This window comes from Miniopterus schreibersii (assembly GCF_964146895.1).
Source record: "Miniopterus schreibersii genome assembly, chromosome: 3".
NCBI lineage: Eukaryota > Metazoa > Chordata > Mammalia > Chiroptera > Miniopteridae > Miniopterus > Miniopterus schreibersii.
Window position 1 is genome coordinate 36036320 of NC_138103.1, and position 20247 is coordinate 36056566.

The window sequence follows — 20247 nt, forward strand, 5'->3', positions numbered from 1 at the left end:
CCTTGTCCAACACAGCAGCACTCACCACATGCTGCTATTGGGCATTTGAAATGTGGCTAGTCCTAGTGGACGTGTCCTGTGAGTGTAAAAAACACACCAGACTTCAAAGAATTACAACAGAGGATACTATAAAATATCTCAATAGTTTTTACATTGATGACATTTGAAATAGTATTATGGATTTGACAGGCTAAATAAAATATGTTATTACAATTCATTTCATCTGTTTCTTTTTACTTTTTAAAATATGGCTTCTGGAGAACTTCAAATCCCTATGTGGCTCACATCAAATCCCTACGTGGCTCACATCATCACATTTCCATGGGACGGTGCTGCCAGAAGCTCCTCCCTTAATCCCAGACTTTCTGTGGCTGAATCATCGGCACAGTCTGTAACCAGACAGGAAAAGCAACGCCAAGAACAGCAGCTGGCCTCTCAGGAAGCTTCGTCCCCACACTCCCTCCTTCCACAAGGCCCCGGCTCTCGCATCCTTGACCTGGAAACACTCACTGGCTGGGCTCTGGCTTAGAAAAAGCTGTTAGCTGACCCTGCTTTCCCTTCCGCTGCTGCCATCCCTCCCTTCTCTCAGTCAAAGCCCCTGGCCGGGCCCACACTCCTTTTTCCTCTCTCCGTCCAACTTTCCTAATTCACTGTAATCTGACTTCCATCCCAGCCCCAGCCCCAAACTGCTCCTCAGAGGTGCTCATCTCTGCAGGCTCTTCCTCCCCTAGAACACGGCTGGGCCCCCAACCACACAGCGGCCTCGCCTGCCCCCGAGCTCCAGCTGAGCCGAACACCGACCAGGTCCCTGGGAGCAAGAGATGGATTCACTGAGTCCTGGGACCCAAACAGGAAGCAGCACCAAGCTGATCCCAAGGAGGGTGCTCTCTTACGATCTGGGAATTCTCCTGCTCAAGGCAGGGGTAGCTCGGTGCAGCTGGCTGTTCACGGGTCCTTCCTGGTGAGCCATCGTTCTCTCACATGGCCCCCTCTCCCCAACTTTCCTTGTCCAGGAAAAGTCAGGATCAGGTTGCGTCTCAAGCAGCATCTGGACGGAGGGGACCTCCGGCCACACGTGGCGGGCAGCTCTCAGGGCATGGCCGGGGGCCTCCGCGGGAAACCGTCACTCACTGGCCGCCGGGCTGGAGGGTGAGGGAGTAAGAGGAAAACTCCTGGACAAAAGTGAAAAATCTCACCACTGGCTACTAGGAGGAAGTGACACTGGCAATAGTTTGGGAAGGGAAAACACAGCAAAGCGGCTTCGAGTAGGGGAGCAGGGTGAGCTTCCTGCAGGCCGAGGGGCATGAGGCTCAGAGGGGTGAGAACCCCAATCCTCCAGCGACTGAGGGCTGGGGAGCAGTTCAGGCGTGAAGGGCAGGAAGTGCCAAGTGGAGAGAGAGGGGGCGCTGCATTTTATTGTTTTGTTCAGCTGCCAGTTCTAGTTCCTAGAGCCCACTGACATTCTGTTCAGGATCTCTCGCGTCCATCCTATGCCACTGTCCAGTCCAGACCTTCACCCTGGTCATGTCTGCATCCCCTTAGCCTAGTCGGGGCCAGAGTAACAGTTCCATAGATGATTCCAATTGCCCCCCCTTTGGAAACTTTCTGTGCACCGAGCTAAGTTTAATCAACATGATTTTCCTGTCACTTTGCTGTTCAGAAACATGCTATTCCATCCTATTGATTTCTGCACAAAGTTATAAGATTTCAGAGTTTCCAACCCCACCCTTGCCGGATGCCAGCGATGGACATTTTCTCCTCGGCACCTGTCCCCTCTGCAAAGCAACTCAGACATTCCACCTGCTGGAATGTGCCCTCCTGTCCCCACTCCCTGTCAAAGTGGAATGGACTCGGACATCTTCGACACTGGCCTCTGCCCACCCTCCAGGAACAAACAGAACAAAGGTGGTTCTCCACAGGGACCGCTACAACCTGGCCCTGCCCCATGTGTCCAACATACTTCCATTCTCTCCCCACCACTGCACACTGGACACTGCTCTCTTCCCATCTCCACCATGTAACGTTCATCTACATCTTTGTTTCTAACTTTGTGGCGGGTAGGTTCCCACACAAAAGCCCTAGCCTTTCCACCTGCTTATCTGAATCCTACTTAGGCTTCAAAATGCACCTTAAGCACAATTCCTTGCAGGAAGTCTTCCAGGCACTTTACTGATCTCATTCTCAAAATCTCCATTCAATACAATCTGCTATTTTGCTAGGTCCTACCATCAGGCATTCCTTATTGCTCCATGGTGCTGTGTCAGTTGGTGTGGACATAGAACTAAACTGCAGGCTCCCTGATGGCTTGAGTCACGCCTTAGCGTTGTCAATTGCCTGGAGCTGGCACCAACCAGGCAGTCAAAGACTTGATTTATTAAGCTACATTGATTAATTATGCTACTTTATAACAGATGAATGCTGTGCTTCCTTTGTATGCTAGACTCAGAGCAGAAAAGGTTAAACGGCACTGCTCTTTATAATCTCCATCCATCTTTTATGGAATTATCCTTTAAAATTAACTATCTCACAATGTTACAAATATATTAATTAAGCAAGTGATCAGTTCAAAATATGCCGAGGTGCTTTCAAAGAGTCATATGTCTTCATTTTTATAAACTGATGCTATTATATATGATCAGTAAAAATGATCATCTCTCCAACATAAACTAAATGTTTCTTTAAAGAAACCCTCCAAATCTGCAAGATTGTAGAATTTTTACAATTCAAATTTTTACTCTTTCAAAATGACAGCCCTATAGCCAACTTGCAGTGGTGCCTACCCGTATTCCTTTAAGAATGGTCTGTATATCACCTGAGGAAAGTCAGCGGAACTGTTTATAAAGGCTTAGACACAAAACGGTCCATGAGAAATTCTGCAGGATAATTCACAGTTCCACAGTGTTTCCTAAACAGAGAGGCACTCCTGCACAACCCAGGGCAGCCAAAGGGAGCAAACGCGGGACGAGTCCAACGGGAGTGTTTAAATCCACCTTTCACATAATCTAACGTTAGAACACACACACATACAACTTTAAATCATTTTTAACCGTTATTAGTTAGCAAGCCAGTTTCTGGCACTTCCATGTCCATTTCTTTACGGTGAAAGTGTTTCCTATATTTTGACTCAACACATGGTGGATATTTAAGCCTACACAACACTTCCTCGAATTACCAAAACTTACTGTAACATGGACCATCGTTTGTACTGAGTTTCTGTTTCAAGTTCCTCTCCAGCGTTAATGATAATACTGGAAACCCCTTTGGTTGCCTAAATTAACCCCCAAAAGAACCAGACCCAGGAACATCCCCATCAGGCACTAGTATGACTGCCCCCTCCCTCGACCACCTGGGCGGAAGAGAGGCCAGAGGCCTTGGGGCCCGGGTGGGTTAAGTGAGGTCCTGGTCCCCAGGCTGCTGGCGCTTCGGTTCAGTCAAGAACAACTCTGCCGAGCAGAAAGGCCTCTTGCGGCACCGGAATCACAGCAGGCTTCATCCCAGCCTCCAGAGCAGAACCACCGTGCCCCGTCCTCCTGTGCAGTTCAGCCCAGGAGACTTCAGGCCCCTGGGCAGTGGCTGCCCAGGCTGGAGGAAGGGGTGACGCAAGGAGAGGGGAAATGAGTGCTTCCCATGCCCAGGGTGCAGTACAGAGAACCCCCCACTCTCCCGCTTTTGAGGCCCAGGAGAACACGGCAACTGTTTTTTCAGTATGGCTTCCCTGTGCTATCCTAGGTGCTTTTCACTGATTATCTCAATTACATTCTTACCCTCACAGCTCTGGGTGTCAGCACCCTCCCACCTTACAAACGACGCCACTGCGGCATGAGGGGCACGGCCAGGGAGAGCCTGGGTGTGGCTCACCTGCAAGTCCGGGACGCGTTCTGCTCCGCTGCACTCCCCCTAGGCTGCAGACACCTCAAGCAAATGATGGCGAAGTCTTCTTTAGAAGTGCCTATTTGCCTGGGCAATCCATAAGACTTAGGTACGTTTCCCTATAAAAATGAAGCCTTCAACGTGGGCTCTCTGGAGCTCTGGGTCACCTACTTTCACGGCACTGCATTTTTCATTTTTTAAAACTTTATCGTGAACCTGTTTGGATAGAGTGTGTCTACTGGACACAAGAAACAATTCTATACAGCTCATAGATAAAATAAACACAGGTCAGATTCTACTTCAGCTTCATGAACCCCAAATCCCTTTGCCATACTGGAATTTCTGCCGAATGTTTACTTGGAAGGCACGATTTCTGTTGCTTTTGTTTTGCGTTGGTGGTAAAGTGAAGGAATGAGAGAGGAATTCCTGGATCAACTGTACTCAAATCAGAAATCCTACACCAGCCTAATTCAGAGTGCTCTCTACACAAATCCAATATAAAGATTTAAATTTTTAGAAACAAATGCCAACACTCACTACTACAGAACCAACTATATGTTAAGGGCTTTGTTCCTGTTATTACATTTGCTTAAAACCATCCCTAGTGGTTATGAAGCAGTTACTATTATCCCTATTTAAGGGAGCCAAGGCTCAGAGCATTTAAACCACTAGACTACCTAAACATGTGGTTAGGAAGTGCCCAAGTACCATCAACTTCAAAGTCTACTCTTCTACCTCGTTGCTACTTCCCTTCTCATAGAACCACCTTCCAAAGAGGTTAAATTTACAAGATAAACATGACCCTAGATTCTGCCTGACTCATACAACATGGTCAACACCCGAGGGATTCACATCAATTTTCCTCTTTATCTGATTTCACCTATTTAGCATTCCTACCCTGCTTCTCTGAATGTGTGAGACAAGAAAACTTGCTGAGAGACCCCTGCCCCTGCTACCTTCCTGTCTTTCTCATCAGCTTCTTGACTGTATTTTATACCTGACCTTCTGAGAAGGGTCTGAACCAAGGTTGCGAAGGCAGAGAAAGGCCAATAGTGGCAGCCATACTTACTGAGCTAACTGTAATCTGGGAAGACACCTCGCCAAACATTTCACATGTGTTATATCACTTAATCTTGGCAATGACCTTATGGGTTAGGTACTATAGGCAACCCATTTTAAAGATGAGGAAACTGAGTTAACAGTTTACTCATATTAAAGCTTGCTAACATAACTGTATTTATGCGTTTAGCTCTCTGTGAAGCCATGTAGGATTAGTTGACTCTAGTGTATGTGGTGCCCACAAACAGGGAGAATCCCTATGAGAGAGGAATCTGGAATGTCTTGAGGGTCTTGGAAAAAAAACTGCCGAATGTGATGGCATCCCCAGAGCCCAGCACAGTGCTTGGTACATCACAGGTCTTCAAAAGCTACTGTTTGAGTAAATGAATGGAAGAAAATACTGAGACTGATAAAGTTGTGCCTCATACCCCACATCCACTGCCACCTCTTACAGGTCCTGCCTGGCTCACCCCGCCAGCCCTTCTTCAGGCCCTGCACAGCACCCAGTATGTGAACATGCTCACAGCAAATCACATAAATTCTGAGCTAAACTTCCACTTAAAAAGACTGCCAGCCTCCCCAGCCAGGCATTTAGAATTCTCTGAGCCCCAGAAAGATGAGCTCCAGAGAACTTTCTAGGCCCAGAACTCACTGACTACAACTTTACTACAGCAGCGGCTTCAAAAACAACACTCTGGGTTAAACCGATGTTCGTTAAAGCTGACCTCCTCTGAACCCGGCTAAACCAAACACTGATGAGTCAGGAGTCAAAGTCCTACTTTTGCTGAGAGCAAAACACACAAAAATGGGTCAGGGTGGGACCTGGCCCCATCCCCAGTGCCAGGCTAGAGCCATATACTAAAACATTTACAAATGTAGGTTTTGTTTTCTTGCCTCTTCTCAAAAGACCTTCTCTTATCTGCAAGAAAGCAGGAAACCAATTCAAGGTTTTGCCGGAGATTACAGTTTGGAATTCAAAGCAAAGGAAAGCAACTGGAATTTCACCTAAGCACTCTGATCAAAAAAGAGTGGTTTGTCAACAACTGGTTGTTTTACCACATAACCAACATTCTTCATTTGTTCTTACACTGAGGGACTAGGACACTTTAGATATCATTCTCTAATTGGAAAACACTGCAAGGATGTTCTGACATTGCTTTGAAAAAGAATTCATTTAAAGCAGTGAATTAAATATTGAATTACTCAAGGGTAAGAACAAAGAGAAACTCTCATTCTGGATGAAAGGAAGGTAAAATATGTGACATATTAACCCCTACTGGCAAACACTTAATGAGAAGTATTAGAAATAACAATAGTTGCCCCCCACAGGGAGCTCTTCCTGTGGGCGTGGTGCTCACATTGGATCCCTGTGGGAAACTGAGGGTGGGCACTTTAGGGAGATGAAGTTCAAGGAAATTGGTGACTTGCACAAGTTCCCAAAGCAAGAATGTGGAACCAAGTCTGCCTAGCTCCAAAGCTTAGTTACAACACTCCATAGAAGTTCCTCAAACCGGCTGAGGTCAGAAAAGCTTTTCTTAGGTTCATTTGTTGATGGATCCAAAGACGCAAACGTGGTTTCAGTGCTCAGTCATAGGCCCACTTTTGCTGAATCGGAATGTGCATCAATCCTTTAAAGCTTTAATCAAAGCTGACATGTCTACCTTCATGCTAAATGTCCACTCTACAGGGCATCTTTTCCAAAACAGGGTAAGCCACCCCCTCTGTAGTTTGCAGGCTTAGGTACAAATTAAAATCACCTGGAGAGTTTTTAAACCATACCAAAGCCTGAGCCTTAATTACATTAGAATCTCTGGGCAGAGAGCCTAAAAATCTGTATTTTTTATCGCTCCTAAGAACCACTGATGTGTTGGGGCAAATGATCTCCACAAGCACCTTGGGATCATCTTTAGATCAGTTCTCAGCTTCAACTGCTTATTAGAATCATCCAGGGAGCTTTTAAAAATTCGGATGCTCAATTCATAGCCCAGAACCATCAGGCTCCCTAAGGGTGGGACGGAGGCATCAGTTGTTTGTGAAGCTCAGGGCGATTCCAACATGCAGCCATGTCTGAGAACCACAGATTTAGCAGCTAGTCATTTGCACCAGAAGCCCAAGCCTTCATTTGGACAGAGCTCCAAATGGGCCATCCACTGGCAGCACCATCACATCAATAATTAGTCTTTTTCTCATATTCCCTGCCTTCTTTCTTAGCGCCAGGCACCCGAAGTTGGTACTGACACCCCAAAGTCTTCCATTTGTCAGTCACTTCTTAAGTGCCGTGTCCACTCTCTTGGGAAACACTGCATGACTCTCCCTCTGTCCTTGAGACTCATCCCCACTATTGAATGATTCATCTCACATACACTTGCAACATTTGTCATTCTCTCATCACTTTCAATTTTATCATCTCCACTTCCTCTTCTCTTATTAGCATTTTCAACACTGCCACTTCTTTTGCCCTGTGGACATAGGGGGTTGATGCTATTTTGGGCACGTGAAGCTTAGGCAGGAGGCTGCAGGCTAGGGAAGCACAGCGTGGCTGAAACTAAACTGACATCCTAGGGACGCTGCCTTCACTGGAGGTGGGTAGAGCTGGTGTCCTTTTTCGCTCTGGAAGGCAGCTCTGTTTACATCCCTAACAGTTCCTATGGAACCCAAAGCACACTTTTTATTGACAACGAAGATCGTCATGGTTGAGAAAAGTAAAAACCTTTGTACATTTCAGTTCTAAATTTTTGAGTCAGGACTTCTTACAGGGACACAAACGAGAAAAATCCTACACTGAAAGCAAAATGCTTTTTATCCAACAATATTAATATGCAAAAGCAGCAGCATTCACTTCAAAGATGTTCTCTCAAAGGGTGAATCAGGTGTTGATTAAAGCGTCCCTAAAACATACACTACTCTGCAATGGCTGACAAATCTAACCCACATCTTTACCCTGCAGACCGCCCTCCTTCCACGTGCATTGTCCACGGAAAAGGTCACAGCACTGAGAAAATGCATTTGCTTGATAAAGTACTTTCAGCTCATTACTTGGCTTTTCTCAATGCTATCTCAGATTATTTCTGCAAAACCATCCATGGAAAACCCACAGACAATGAATTCAGAGTCAATAATGGAAAAAGCAGATCTGATTTCCATACAAATTATAAGATATAATGTAGCAATAATTTACTCCAATAATTTTTATGGGAAAGATCAAGAATATTGACTTTTAAAATAAGGTCTTCACTAATGTCCTAAACCCTCTTCTTAATCATTGGTACTTGAGAAGAAATTTTAGAATAATATTTAAAAGTTAATTAAAAACAGTATAAGCACTCATGTCAGTCAAGTATGACCTCTGCTCTACAATGCATTTAAATGCATGTCACCTTGACCTGTAACACAGCAATGGAAAAAGTTTTGGTCAATATAAATCAAATGTACACTAATTTATTCAGCAGGTTTCCTCGTATCTGAATCAACATTAGAAATCTAACCAGTATTTGTTATTCTGTTATTGACAAAAGGAAGCATATTTAAATGATAACAAGTACTCATGGGTGTCATTTGGAAGTTAAATTATTCCCCAAGGACAGCCTCTGTGGACGTCTACACTTAAAGGTCATTTACCACCAAATTATGAACAACTGTTGCATTTATTAGCACAGGCTCAATAGTTTGGAAGCTGCGGCCATCAATTTTTACTGACAATGAGATCTAATTGTTCACTAATAATAAACAAGGAAAACAGACCTTTTCTATCAACTTTTATTCCCTGCACTATGATCACTTTTTAAACATGGAGACACATCGCCCTGTCTGGGTAGCTCTGTTGTTGGAGCTTTGACCCGATACACCAAGGTTTCGGGTTCGATCCCTAGCCAGGGCACATGCAAGAATCAACCAATGAATGTATCAATAGGTGGAACCACAAATCTGATCTCTCTCTCTCCCTCTTCCCCTCCCTTCCCCTCCTCTCTCTAAAATCAATCGATAAAAAAAATTTTTTTTAAAGGGAGACACAAATTTTCTGCATCCAAAGGAAAAAAACTTTCAACTGCAGGAAGGACTAAATATAGTTTAAAATAAATATAAGGTAAAATATAAAAGCCTGTTTTGTATGTTATGTTCATCTGAACTTAACAAAAGGGAGAAAAACACAACAGTGTTTATGAGTAAAATGTATATTTCACTTTTAGAAGGAAGTGTGATGGCTCATATTACCATGGGGTACCCAGATATTTGATGAAACATTCTGGGTGTTTCTATGAGGGTATTTTTTGGTTGCAATTAACATCTGAGTAAAGCAGACTGCCCTCCATAACGGGGTGTCCCTCTCTGGATTTTGGAGGCAACATATTCCAGGTGTGTTACTCCAGGCCCTTTACCAAGTGACTAGAAAAGCTGCTAGTTTCTTTTGAGTTGGGCCCCGAACAACAGAAGGCTCTGCAACAGGCAGGCTGCTGTACAAGCTGCTCTGCCACATGGACCAGCAGATCAATCAACGGTGCTCGAAGTGGCAGCACCAGACAGGGTGCTGTCTGGAGCCTTTGGCAGACCCCCTGTAGTAAATCACACTGCAGGTCCTTAGGATTTGGGAGCAAAGCCTGCCATCCTCTGTGGATAGCCACTCTCCTTTAGAGAAATAGCTCTTGGCTGCCACTGAAAACTTAACCACAGGCCAAGGTACCACGCAATCTGAGCTGCCCACCATGAACTGGCCCAAGCAGGCCCTGAAGGCACAAATAAGGTACTTAAAGAATGTTTTAAGCCGTATTCAGTAATCATGTTGTTGATGGTAGTACTGATATTACAATTAAGACACTGGTGTGTATAATGTAAGATAGTAAATTATTAATCATCTGATATTCTAATTCTATCAAGCTCAGCATCTAAAGTATTGAGATTTTTCAGTATGGAGGAAAGAAGACAAAGTTGATGATAAAAGAGACTAAGAAAATCTTGTCCTGAATTTACCACATATTTTATTGTTTAAAAATCCCTAGTTTTGATCACTGAAAAGATCTAGAAACCTCTACAAACCTAATGTCAATGTATATACCGTGTGCCCAGATCATGAGCTCTCAACATCATTTTCCACCAAAAGCAACCAGGAATCTTTAGAGAAAAAGCAAATTCCAGATCTGGGGTGGGAAAGGTAAAAGATGTATGGAAAATACCTTGTTATAGTAGAAAAAGTAAGTTATCAACGACCCTAAGGTTGTGTTAAGGACACAGCACTTGACTTGACAAAGCTATACCTAAAAACAGCCAGAGATGGGACAAAACAGACATAAGAAAGATAAATGCAAAGGACTGAACTACATCAAATATGCTAATATCCACACATTCATAACAATACTAATTTTTTTAAAAAGGCCTCTATGATCACCTTTAGCTTGTGCTCTTTGGAGGGAACCAACTCATCATTTTGAAAAATAAATAATTAAAGAAAGAATCAAGCATTTATCCTACCTTTTTTAAATAAAAACTACACCTCAGAGTAACTAACTTACTACACTACGTTTTTCTTTATACATTTATTCAAGCCAATAAATAAAAAGAAAATGATTCCCGTATCAATGCTGAGCAACCACGAATGAGTTAATAGATCTAGGCAATGCTCTTCAATGGCGGGCTCCTAGCATCACAAATCAAATCTGAAAATGATCACGCCTCTACCTTTTCACGATATAAGGAACAGAAGAGTGTGTTAATGATGACACAAGGATTTAATCAGCAAAAGCCACTGTGGGAAAGTCTACGGGGACAAATGTCACAGTTTATTCAACAAAATAATTATAAAAGAAAAAACAGACAAAGAGAAGGAGAAGGAACCTTTAGATTAAAAAAGACTAAGTAGACATATTTAGCAATCTCATTTTATGGGCCTAGTTTCAATCCCAAGTCAGATAAACTGCATTTTAAAAAAGGAACATGCATGGGAAAATTGGGTGTAAAAATGGCTTGATATTTATGAGTTATTGCTTATTCTGAAGTATATGATAATGATATTGTAATTATACTTTAAAAGGGGAATCTAAACATACAAACTGAAAACGTTCAGACAAGTCTGAGATTTAACGCAAGAGGACTTACAAGGAATAGTGGGAAGAGTCGGACGCACACCTGGCCTGAGTTTATCATTTCTAAAGCTGAGTAGAGGGGTCATTATTTTCTCCGCTGCTAAATATGGTGAAATTTTTTCCACAATAAACAGTTACTTTTAAAAGAGAGAAGAAATAAGACAATAACTGAAAATTAAAACAGGAAAGACATATAGAAAGCAAAATAACAGGAAGTTCCATGAAACAGCTGAATGAGCGCCTGGAAGACCAGCGTAAGAAGGCAAGGGATGAGTCTGAGGGGTCCTCTGCTTTGGAGGGATGCAGTGGGAACGGGAGAGAATGAAGAGGGGGAAAGATGTGTCGCTGTGCCCTCTATAATACTACACCCTAATCGTGTATGTAAGTGCATCAGCCTTTAGGATCCTGGCTGGGGAAAAACACATGCATAGTAAATAGGCTAAAAAACTGAGCCTGAATTGATATACACAATTTGAAAGTTGTAGTAAGATCAGTTGGTTATAGGTAATTGTTACTTCTGAAGTAAATAGCATAAATATTTCTGGACTTCTGTTTACATTATTAGTTCACATTAAAGTGCTTTTTAAAAAGTAAAAGTCGAGGCAGTCCCAACTCGAAATAATAAGACTCAATCAAGAACATAGCTGGATACACCATTCCTTGCACTCTGCAAAGATAATCTCATTTAATCCTCAAACCACCCTCTAAGGTAGGTAATAGTATTCTCTCCCCTTTTACAGATGAGGAAAATAAGACATAGGGAGATTAAGTAGCTTTCCCAAAGTCAAACTCCTGGGCTAAAGGCTGGAAGCCAGATTTGAATGCAAACAGCATGAGGTCATAGCCTGTGTCCCTCACCTTGAGGCTGTGTTAGCTTGGGTCATCAGTGGGTGGAACATTATAAATAGGCTTTTGCCAACTGGCAAATCTCACCCAGGAAGCATCTGAAATGAACAATATTCTATTTGATCTGTACAGGTTCATTTCTAATAGCCCGCTTGCCTCATTTTTGAGACAGTGTGCTATAATTTGGACTACTAACTTAGCATCACATCAAATGGGAGGAAACAATGCAATGTGGTTTCCTGGATCAGATCCAGGAACAGAAACAGGATATTAGTGGAAAAACTGGTGAAACTCAAATACAGCCTGGAGCTTAGTGAATCGTAATGTACCAACGCTAGTTTCCTTGTTTTAACATTACAATGGTAATGCATGATGTTAACAACGGGGAAACGGGGTGAAGGGTGTATAGGAACTCTCACCACTAACCCTGCCATTTTTCTGCAAATCTCAAATTATTTCAAAATTAAAAGTTTATATAAAAAGAATAAATTACAAAGTAAAAGCTATTGAAAAAAGATTAAAATGTATTTTTAGCTCAATGAAAACAAACTTCTGTCCCTAAATTTCTAAGCACTACAGTTGCAAAATTCGATGCTCTTGTTTTGATTTTTAAGGGAATGGGGCATTCTGTTTGTTAATGTTCAAGAGTATTTTCAAATTGTACTTCTTATCCGTAAGTACCATAAGCAACATATCCTACAAATGCTTGATTTCATCACTCAGCATGTATCTAATGTTCAGTTACGCTGTGTGCTCACCATGAGTGAGGCCTCTCGCCAGCTTTGTGTCTGCTACACAAAGGGCTCCTTCATCACAGATGCTTACAATGGGTGACTCAAAGGTACTGTTGTGGACATTGTACTCTCGCTGGCCTTCTGACCTTCTCCCACTGTGGTGTCTAAAGAATTAGGTGGCAGGAATGACTGACCTCAGACCCAGCTCCAGACGCCCTCTAACTAGTTTAACTCCCTCTGGCTAACCTATCCTTGCCATGGCCACTGGTTCAGGTAGCCCTGGCCTCAGCCCGTCGGCACACAGGATTCCCCCGGCAATAGGATCAGCTGAGAACCAACTGGGGATTACGGGATATGAAGAGAGATGTAGTTGTTCAGAGCTTCTGTGGAAAAAAAAATGTCTTCCTTCTCTTCCTCTAGATGTTGTAGTATACAAAAAATATATATATTTTTTTAAATCTGCAGCTTGTTACCATTTTTTCACCTGGTGGAAACTACTCTGAGGATGGAAGCAAACAGAGAGAGGAGGGCCGCTCTCAGGTAGCCAGGCCCCCTAACTCAACCTCCCAGTCTCATTCTCACAAATATAAAATGGCAATAATAATACTTTCTGCAGGTGATTATGCAGATAATACTTTCTGAAGGCAATATCTGCATCGTGGTTATGTTAATATGCATAAATGCATAACCCATGGACACAGACAATAGTGTGGTGAAGGCCTGGGGCAGGGAGTAGGTGGGAGTGGAAGGGGTCACTGGGGAAAAAAGGGGACATCTGTAATACTTTCAACAATAAAGATAAATTAAAAAAACAAAAAACAAAAACAACCAGCACTGTGATTACATTGTAACAGAGTGAAGTGCTTGGTCTCTCTGACTCCACCCGGTTCAAGCTGGAGTTGTCCCCATGACCTTCAGGCTCCTGCTCCTGCTTTAGACATGCTAATCACCCGAAGAATTCTGCTTGGGTCATGAGGTTTTTGTTTGTTTTTGTTTTTTTTTAAATATATCTTTATTGATTTCAGAGAGAGGAAAGGAGAGGAAGAGAGAGAGACAGAAACATCAATGATGAGAGAGTCACTGATCAGCTGCCTCCTGCACACCCCAGACTGGGGATGGAGCCAGCAACCCGGGCATGTGCCCTGACCATGAGTGCCCTATCTCCTGGATCCTAGGTTGATGCTCAACCGCTGAGCCATGCCTGGCAGGGCAGGGGTCTTGAGTTTTTACACAAACAGCCCCTTCCATTTTCCCTTCCCTTGACATAAAAGAAGCCTGAACTCTGTACTTTCTTCAGATGGATTTTAGGATTAGGTCTCCCCCCTGGTTTGAGCCTTCCTGAACAATAAACCTTTCCTTACTCCAAATTCTGACATTCTGAGTTTTAGCCCTTTGCTGCATCCAGCACACAGACTTTGGAACAGTAACAATACAAAGGTACTGCTCACATTGAGGTATGAGTTCATTTGGGTTACGTTTTAGAAGTCTTTACGAGTCAGACAGCCATGGTGAAACAGTCACAGGTGAAATTATACCTTGGGTGTGCTTTAAAGTAGTCCAGAATTTTAAAAAACACAAGAATGAGGAGTGGTAACTAAAATAAAAACTGTGAAATATTGAAGGTGAGGGATGGGTACATGGTGGCTCACTATTATTTTCTATTTTTGTATTTTAATCAATAAAACATGAAGACAATCATGATGCCTGCATATATCTCAGTATTATGATCGTGTATGTACGAAGCTGCCTTATGTATTGAAAAGCAGGATACATCAAGTAATCCATGAGAACCCAGATCCCAAGGAAAACATGTTTGCTTAAGCACAACGCAGTTAAAACAGACTTGAAAAGCCACCTAATTCAATGCCTTAATTTTTAGCACTATGAAAAGTGATAGCTAATATAGTCAAACTCTCATGTTGTCACCTAAGTAGTAATTCTAGTGTTGTTGTTTTTAACCAACAACGTGTCTGAAAATTGAAAACCCCAGCCTACACCCGCACCCAGGACCTGCTCCCCCTCATGACCAGTGGATGGTTCTGCATCCTCCCCTAAGGAGGCCACTCGGCCACACCTAGCACCTTCCTTCTTGTACTGTGTCTACCATTCTTTCTCTCCCGCCTCACACTTCTGGGTTTCCTTCTCCCTCTAGACGCTATATGGATAATTCTTTGCTCATGCAAGTGCCAGGTTTTGCCTTCCGTTCTCACTCTTTCCTCATTCCACATGGTCTTCCTAACAGCAACTTTTATGCTTTTTCATCTTTTATGCTGAGCGACCCCCCAGAGACATATTTCTAGCCCAGATCTTAGATATCCTGAACTCCAAAATCAAATAGCCTCACCCACCACAAAGACTCAACAGGTCCCCAGATGAAATATCCCCCCTATTTCAGTTTTCATTTGGTCTCTGGTACACGCACCCATGGGAGTCAACCTGCTGTCTCACATCTGATCATGAGACCTTGGGGACTCTTGTAGTCATCCCCTTTCCTTTCCAACTTGCCTTAGTTCAGGCTTTCAAACTCTTCTTTCTCAAGTTTTGCAAACTTCTCTTAAATGAGTAATGCTTGAGGGTCATCTTCCTAAATGCAAAGCTCATCATGCGACTTCCTTCCTTAAAGCTCTCCGGTGGCTTCCCGCTGTCTGAGGCTGAAGTCCAGCCTCCTTTGCAGCTCTCAAGGCTAGTGAGCTGGTCTCCCCCCATCCCTGTCAGCAGTTACTCTGCTCTTCTGATTTTCATCTCCTCTTAGAAGACTCAATCATTCATTATTTATTCGGCAGACAGCTACTGAATTCTTGCTCTGTGACAAGCTATACTACGTAGGGTACAGCAGTGGACAGTGACACTGTCCTAGACTCAAGGCGCTCACAGCCTAGCAGGGAAACAGATATTAAATGAGCTGGGGGTGGGGGGTTGGAGAAGCCTGGTGCGTAGAGAACAGCCTCCCCATGAAGTAATATTTGAGTTCATTGGCATTTTGTTACAATATCCTCTCCTGCCTCTTTGTAAACTGAAATGATTTAGAAGCTGCCTTTGCTTTTGGTGAATCTGGGAGTTTGAAATGCCTTTCCGCTGAGACGATATTCTGCCCTGTACTTCCTCTTTGTAGAATCCACAATCCCAGCAAAAAATCTGAAGATTTCAAGTCAGCATTCCTAAGCACCCTCCGGCCTCATCCCCCCCCCCCCCGCCCCCGCACAACACCCTGGGGCAGAGCAGAACTGCCCTCTCCCTCCCTAACCCTTCTCCAGCTAACACTCCCCTCCCTAACCCTATCCTACCTAACCCTTCCCTTTCTAACCCTAACCCTTCCCTACCTAGCCCTAACCCTTCCCTACTAACCATAACCCTGTCCTACAAGAGATGTAGAGGAGATACTTAGTTAACATCTACTGAATGAAGAAACTGTTGTGTAATTATGAAATAGTTGTTTGAGGGAACAAAGTGTCTAATAGCTGCTTCACAAACTCACAAAGGAAAATATCACTTGCAGAAGGTATCTTAACAATATGGTTACCAAGCTAAATAAGTTAGGATTTTTTTTTTAAAAAAAGCACACAAACTCTCATCATATAAGTAATCTTCGAACTACCAAGTTTACCAAAAAAAAGGGGGGGGGGACTCCTTCCAAATCAGTTTAATTTACAACCTGGAGTCTGGCAGATCCCTGGCAATCATGAGGGTAATAAAAAGATATATGAAAACTTGGGGGGAGAAGGAAAACACAGACCCTGTAATAGAAGAAAATCAATAATGGCCATTAAGCCTTAATTTTAATCTACTTAGAAGTGCTTATTTGGGGGGGTAATTAAGTTGTAGCTTAGACTACTGAGGCCACCTTCATCTAAAGACCAAGGTGCCCAACAAGCAGCCTTATCTTCAGATCCTAAGAATGCCCCAAAGATGGGAGGCCCCCCATGATTGTGGATGCTGGTGGGAGAGGTGAGAGCTGGGAAAATGAAAGACAACCAGCGTTTTAGGCCTAAGGAGAAAGCTTGGAACACTTCATATTGAAGCTCTACCCCCACCCCTTTTCAAGGAAGCTGCAGAACAGGTAACCAAATGTCAATTCATGGGAAAGTAGTATCTGTATAAATCACGGCCACCACGGAGCCCAACTTGTTTGGGGGCAGTTGGGTCCAATAGTCTGTTACTTCTAAAAACATACTCCCTGGACTTTCCCCCCAGTCACTACAGCACTCAAGAATTCCTTTGAGAGGATGGTTTTCATCCTTCCTGTGAAAATACAAGGTTCCCAATAGGCTGCCACCAAAAACCAGTAACATGTGGAACAGGAGAGGTTCAAACACTTCCCTGCTAAATTAGTGTAACAGGTGCCCTCGGAAATCTCCAAGCCCACCCGGGAAGAAACTCTTCCAAGGTCTACCCAGCCGGAGGCTTTCCCCCCTTAGCAGGGACTGTCTAGAGAAAGATGTCTAAGCTCACCGGGCAACCAACCACCTACTGTTTACTTACTGACCTTGCTCCCCAAAGGTCCCAGGCCTGGCCCGGCCCCCCGCCCCTCCCCCCTGAGCGCGCGGCCCTGGTTTTCACTTCTCCAAGCTCACAGTCCTAGGCACGGGGCAGGTGCCCATGAAGCACCAGATTTAGCCATTTTATGGCACAAAACTAGGGGGGAGGGAAACTTTGGACACCATCTAAAAGCACCACATCTGTTCACTCTGGCGAATAAATAGTAACAAATGGTGATTTTTAAAATTACCGTATCCACCTGAAGGGAACCTACAGGACTCGGGAGCCGCACCACCCCCGCGAGGCCCCCTGTGCCCGCGCGGAGGGAGCAGCTGCGCCAGGAGCGCAGCGCAGCGCAGCCCGGCTCCCGGGCCCGCGGGAGACCCGCCCGCGCCGCGTCCGCGGACTCGCCGCCCGGGCCGCGGCGCCAGACCCCGAGCGGGGCCGGGGGGTGGAAGGGACGGGACCCCGGCACCCGGGGCACGGCGGGGAGGGGGCCCCGTTTCCTTGACAACCGCGCCCGGGCGCAGCCCTTCCTCTGGGCCGGGGGAGGGGAGGTAGCCAAGGGACCCCCGCGCGGGGGCGGCCGCGGCCCGGGGGCGCCTCCCCGGCTCAGCAGCCTCGGGCCGGCGTCGCGGGGCCCGCGCCTACCGTGTATCCCCGCTCCAGGTCACTCTCCTCGTAGCGAAAAGAAGGGATGTAGACCTCCATGGCCGCGCCGGCGGCGGGCGGAGAGCGAGGGGGACGGGCCCGCGGCCGCCGCTCCGCCCCGGCCCCGCCGCCCCGCCTCCCTCCCCCCGCCCGCGGCGCCCGGGTCCCCGCGACCCCGCGACCCCGCGCGGCGCTCTGGGCGGGCGGACGCCGGACCGGGCCCGGGAGGAGGAGGGCTCGGGGCTCCGGGCGCGCGGGTCGGGCCTGAAGGCGGCGGAGGCCGGCTGGGCCCGGAGGAGGCGGGGCCTGAAACCTGTGAGTCTGCAGAAAGGGGTGTGCGCACCTCGCGCTGCCGGGCCTCCCGGCGCGCCCTGCCCCGCGGGCTCCGCGTGCGCACCATTGGCCGTTCGCGGGACACCCCCCTGAGCGCGCTGCGGGACCGCGAGGAACGGAAAGCGGGGAGCCCCTCGGTTGTGTTTTGGATGGTTGGATTTTCATTTTAACTCTCGGCTGGCGTTAGCCCTGAACCCTCCAACTTTCACCAAAACTTGCCCGTGTCCCTGTGGTTCCGAGTGAGCCGTCAAACCTGGGACGGGGGCTCAGCCGGAGCCCGAAAGTCGCCTGGTCCCTGAGACAGGCGCTGGGGCTCCTTGCTCCGGTTCTAAAATGTTGCCGAATAACCTGAAAGTATCTAAAAGATGAAGCGATCAGGTGACCTTTGTAAACGCCGAGTGTCTCCCTCGGCTTCCATCCAGCACAGATCAGGATGGAAACTTGGAGGTGACTCGCGGGTCACTGAGAAGCGACCTCAGCGCAGGGCTGCGGGAGCTGCGGGCGGACAGCTGCGCCCCGCAGCCGGGCGAGGCCGGGCCCCGCAGCCGGGGAGTGTGGTTTCCGTGAGACCGCGAGCCGCGGAGGGCGCGGGCTCGGGCCCTGCGCTGCGGGGCCTCCCCGCGCGGACGCCGCACCGCCTCCGGCGCTGGCTGATGGGAAGACCACCCCGCGCCCACACCCGCAGTTCCAGGGTGGGTCTGCCTCTCGGAGCTCCACGCTCCCGCAGAGCTGTGCCCTGGAGAGATCTCCCCTCCTCTCCCTCTGCGGGCCCGCACCTCCTGAGGCAGCCCAGTCAGAGCCCAGCCTGCGGGTTCCCTTGAGCCTCCAGTGACTGCCACACTGTCCTGTGTGGTTTGTTTATCTGCCTCACCCACTAGGCTTTTGGAGAAAGTACCCTGAAAAAAAAAAAAAAGTTATGGCCTGCTTGCCATGTTGCCTGGCACATTTTTCTTGAAAGCTTTATGTAAGTTTTTACTCATTTCTTCAAAACCAGCGGGATGCGGCAGGTGCACCACGCTGCCGCAACCGTGGCTCGCGGAAAAGGCATGGCCACCCCATCCGGACGCGTTATGCGCAATAAGACTTACGTGACAGGAACCAAGGACTCAGGAGCAGCATTTCTGTTTTTTATTTTAAATATAGTAATAGGCAACTGATGTCAGAAGACCCAAAACACGATTTCAGGAGTGGTTGAAACAGGTTTTAAAAGTCTCAATGGGTGATGTAACCCACGATTATGTAATTAGAAAATCACTGGGCTACAGCTTGCTGGTCAAGCGTTTAGGATGCTTTCTCTACCATCCTTCCAAAGCAATCTGCTAGTAGCTTTTCACATATATTTTTGTCTGGCGTGGTTTACCTATTTACCAGCTGGATTAAAGAGGCAGAGATGTGTGGGCCGGTGAAGATCTGACAGATGGTCCAAATGAAACCCATTTGCTATGTACTAATAAGCTGTGTATAATTTAATTTTGCCTCCCTGAAAACGTATACAAGCTCTCAATACATGGGTGTGTTCTTGAAGGTCTATCAGCTCAACCATAAGTGGAGTTCTTATTTTAATTATTACAGGTGGCATAATTGAGGTTCAGAGAGGATAGATAACTATGAAACTACTAGCTAATCATTAGAAGAGTGAAATTTCTAGCCAGGTTCTGCAAGTAACCAACCACTAAGAAGGGGAGAGAAGAATAGCACTAAAGAGAACATGGCAAATGTATTATCCTATTGTTTCTACAAATCTTTTAGCCTCACCCTACAATCTGTGACAGGCCAGCTAAATATCTTCTCAGAACATTGGTAAAAATATGTGGCAAATACAGATGTAAGACAATGAACAGTTAGTATATATTAATAAAAGCAACAAAAAAATTCGCATAAACAAAATAATAAAATTCGGCTGGAATCTGGGTAGAAAATCTTACACTAAAAATACCACATTTATCTCGTATTGGGTAGGAATATATTTCAGCAAATTTAATGATAAACTGCCTTCAGTATTAACATATTAGAAATTTTTACCAAAATCTATATAGAATGTATTTTACACTCAACTTTCAATTATAAGACAATCACATGATAACCAAATAAGATTTATCCCGGGAATGTAAAGAAGGCTAAACATTAGGAAATCTGTTGATGTATTTCTCAATATTGTCATATTAGAAAATAAGTATCACAATTGATCCTAAAAATATTAATAA

General features: G+C 45.4%; 1 protein-coding gene across 1 annotated transcript in view; it reads right to left on the reverse strand.

Moving 5' to 3' along the window:
* SNX24 (sorting nexin 24) overlaps positions 1 to 17856 on the reverse strand; it is a 117855-nt gene extending 99999 nt beyond the window's left edge. Inside the window, exon 1 of the mRNA XM_081132595.1 lies at positions 17711 to 17856. Coding sequence (XP_080988721.1) covers positions 17711 to 17770 — 60 coding nt within the window. The 5' untranslated portion in view covers positions 17771 to 17856. The remainder of the gene's footprint in view (positions 1 to 17710) is intronic.
* Positions 17857 to 20247: the final 2391 nt, after the last annotated feature.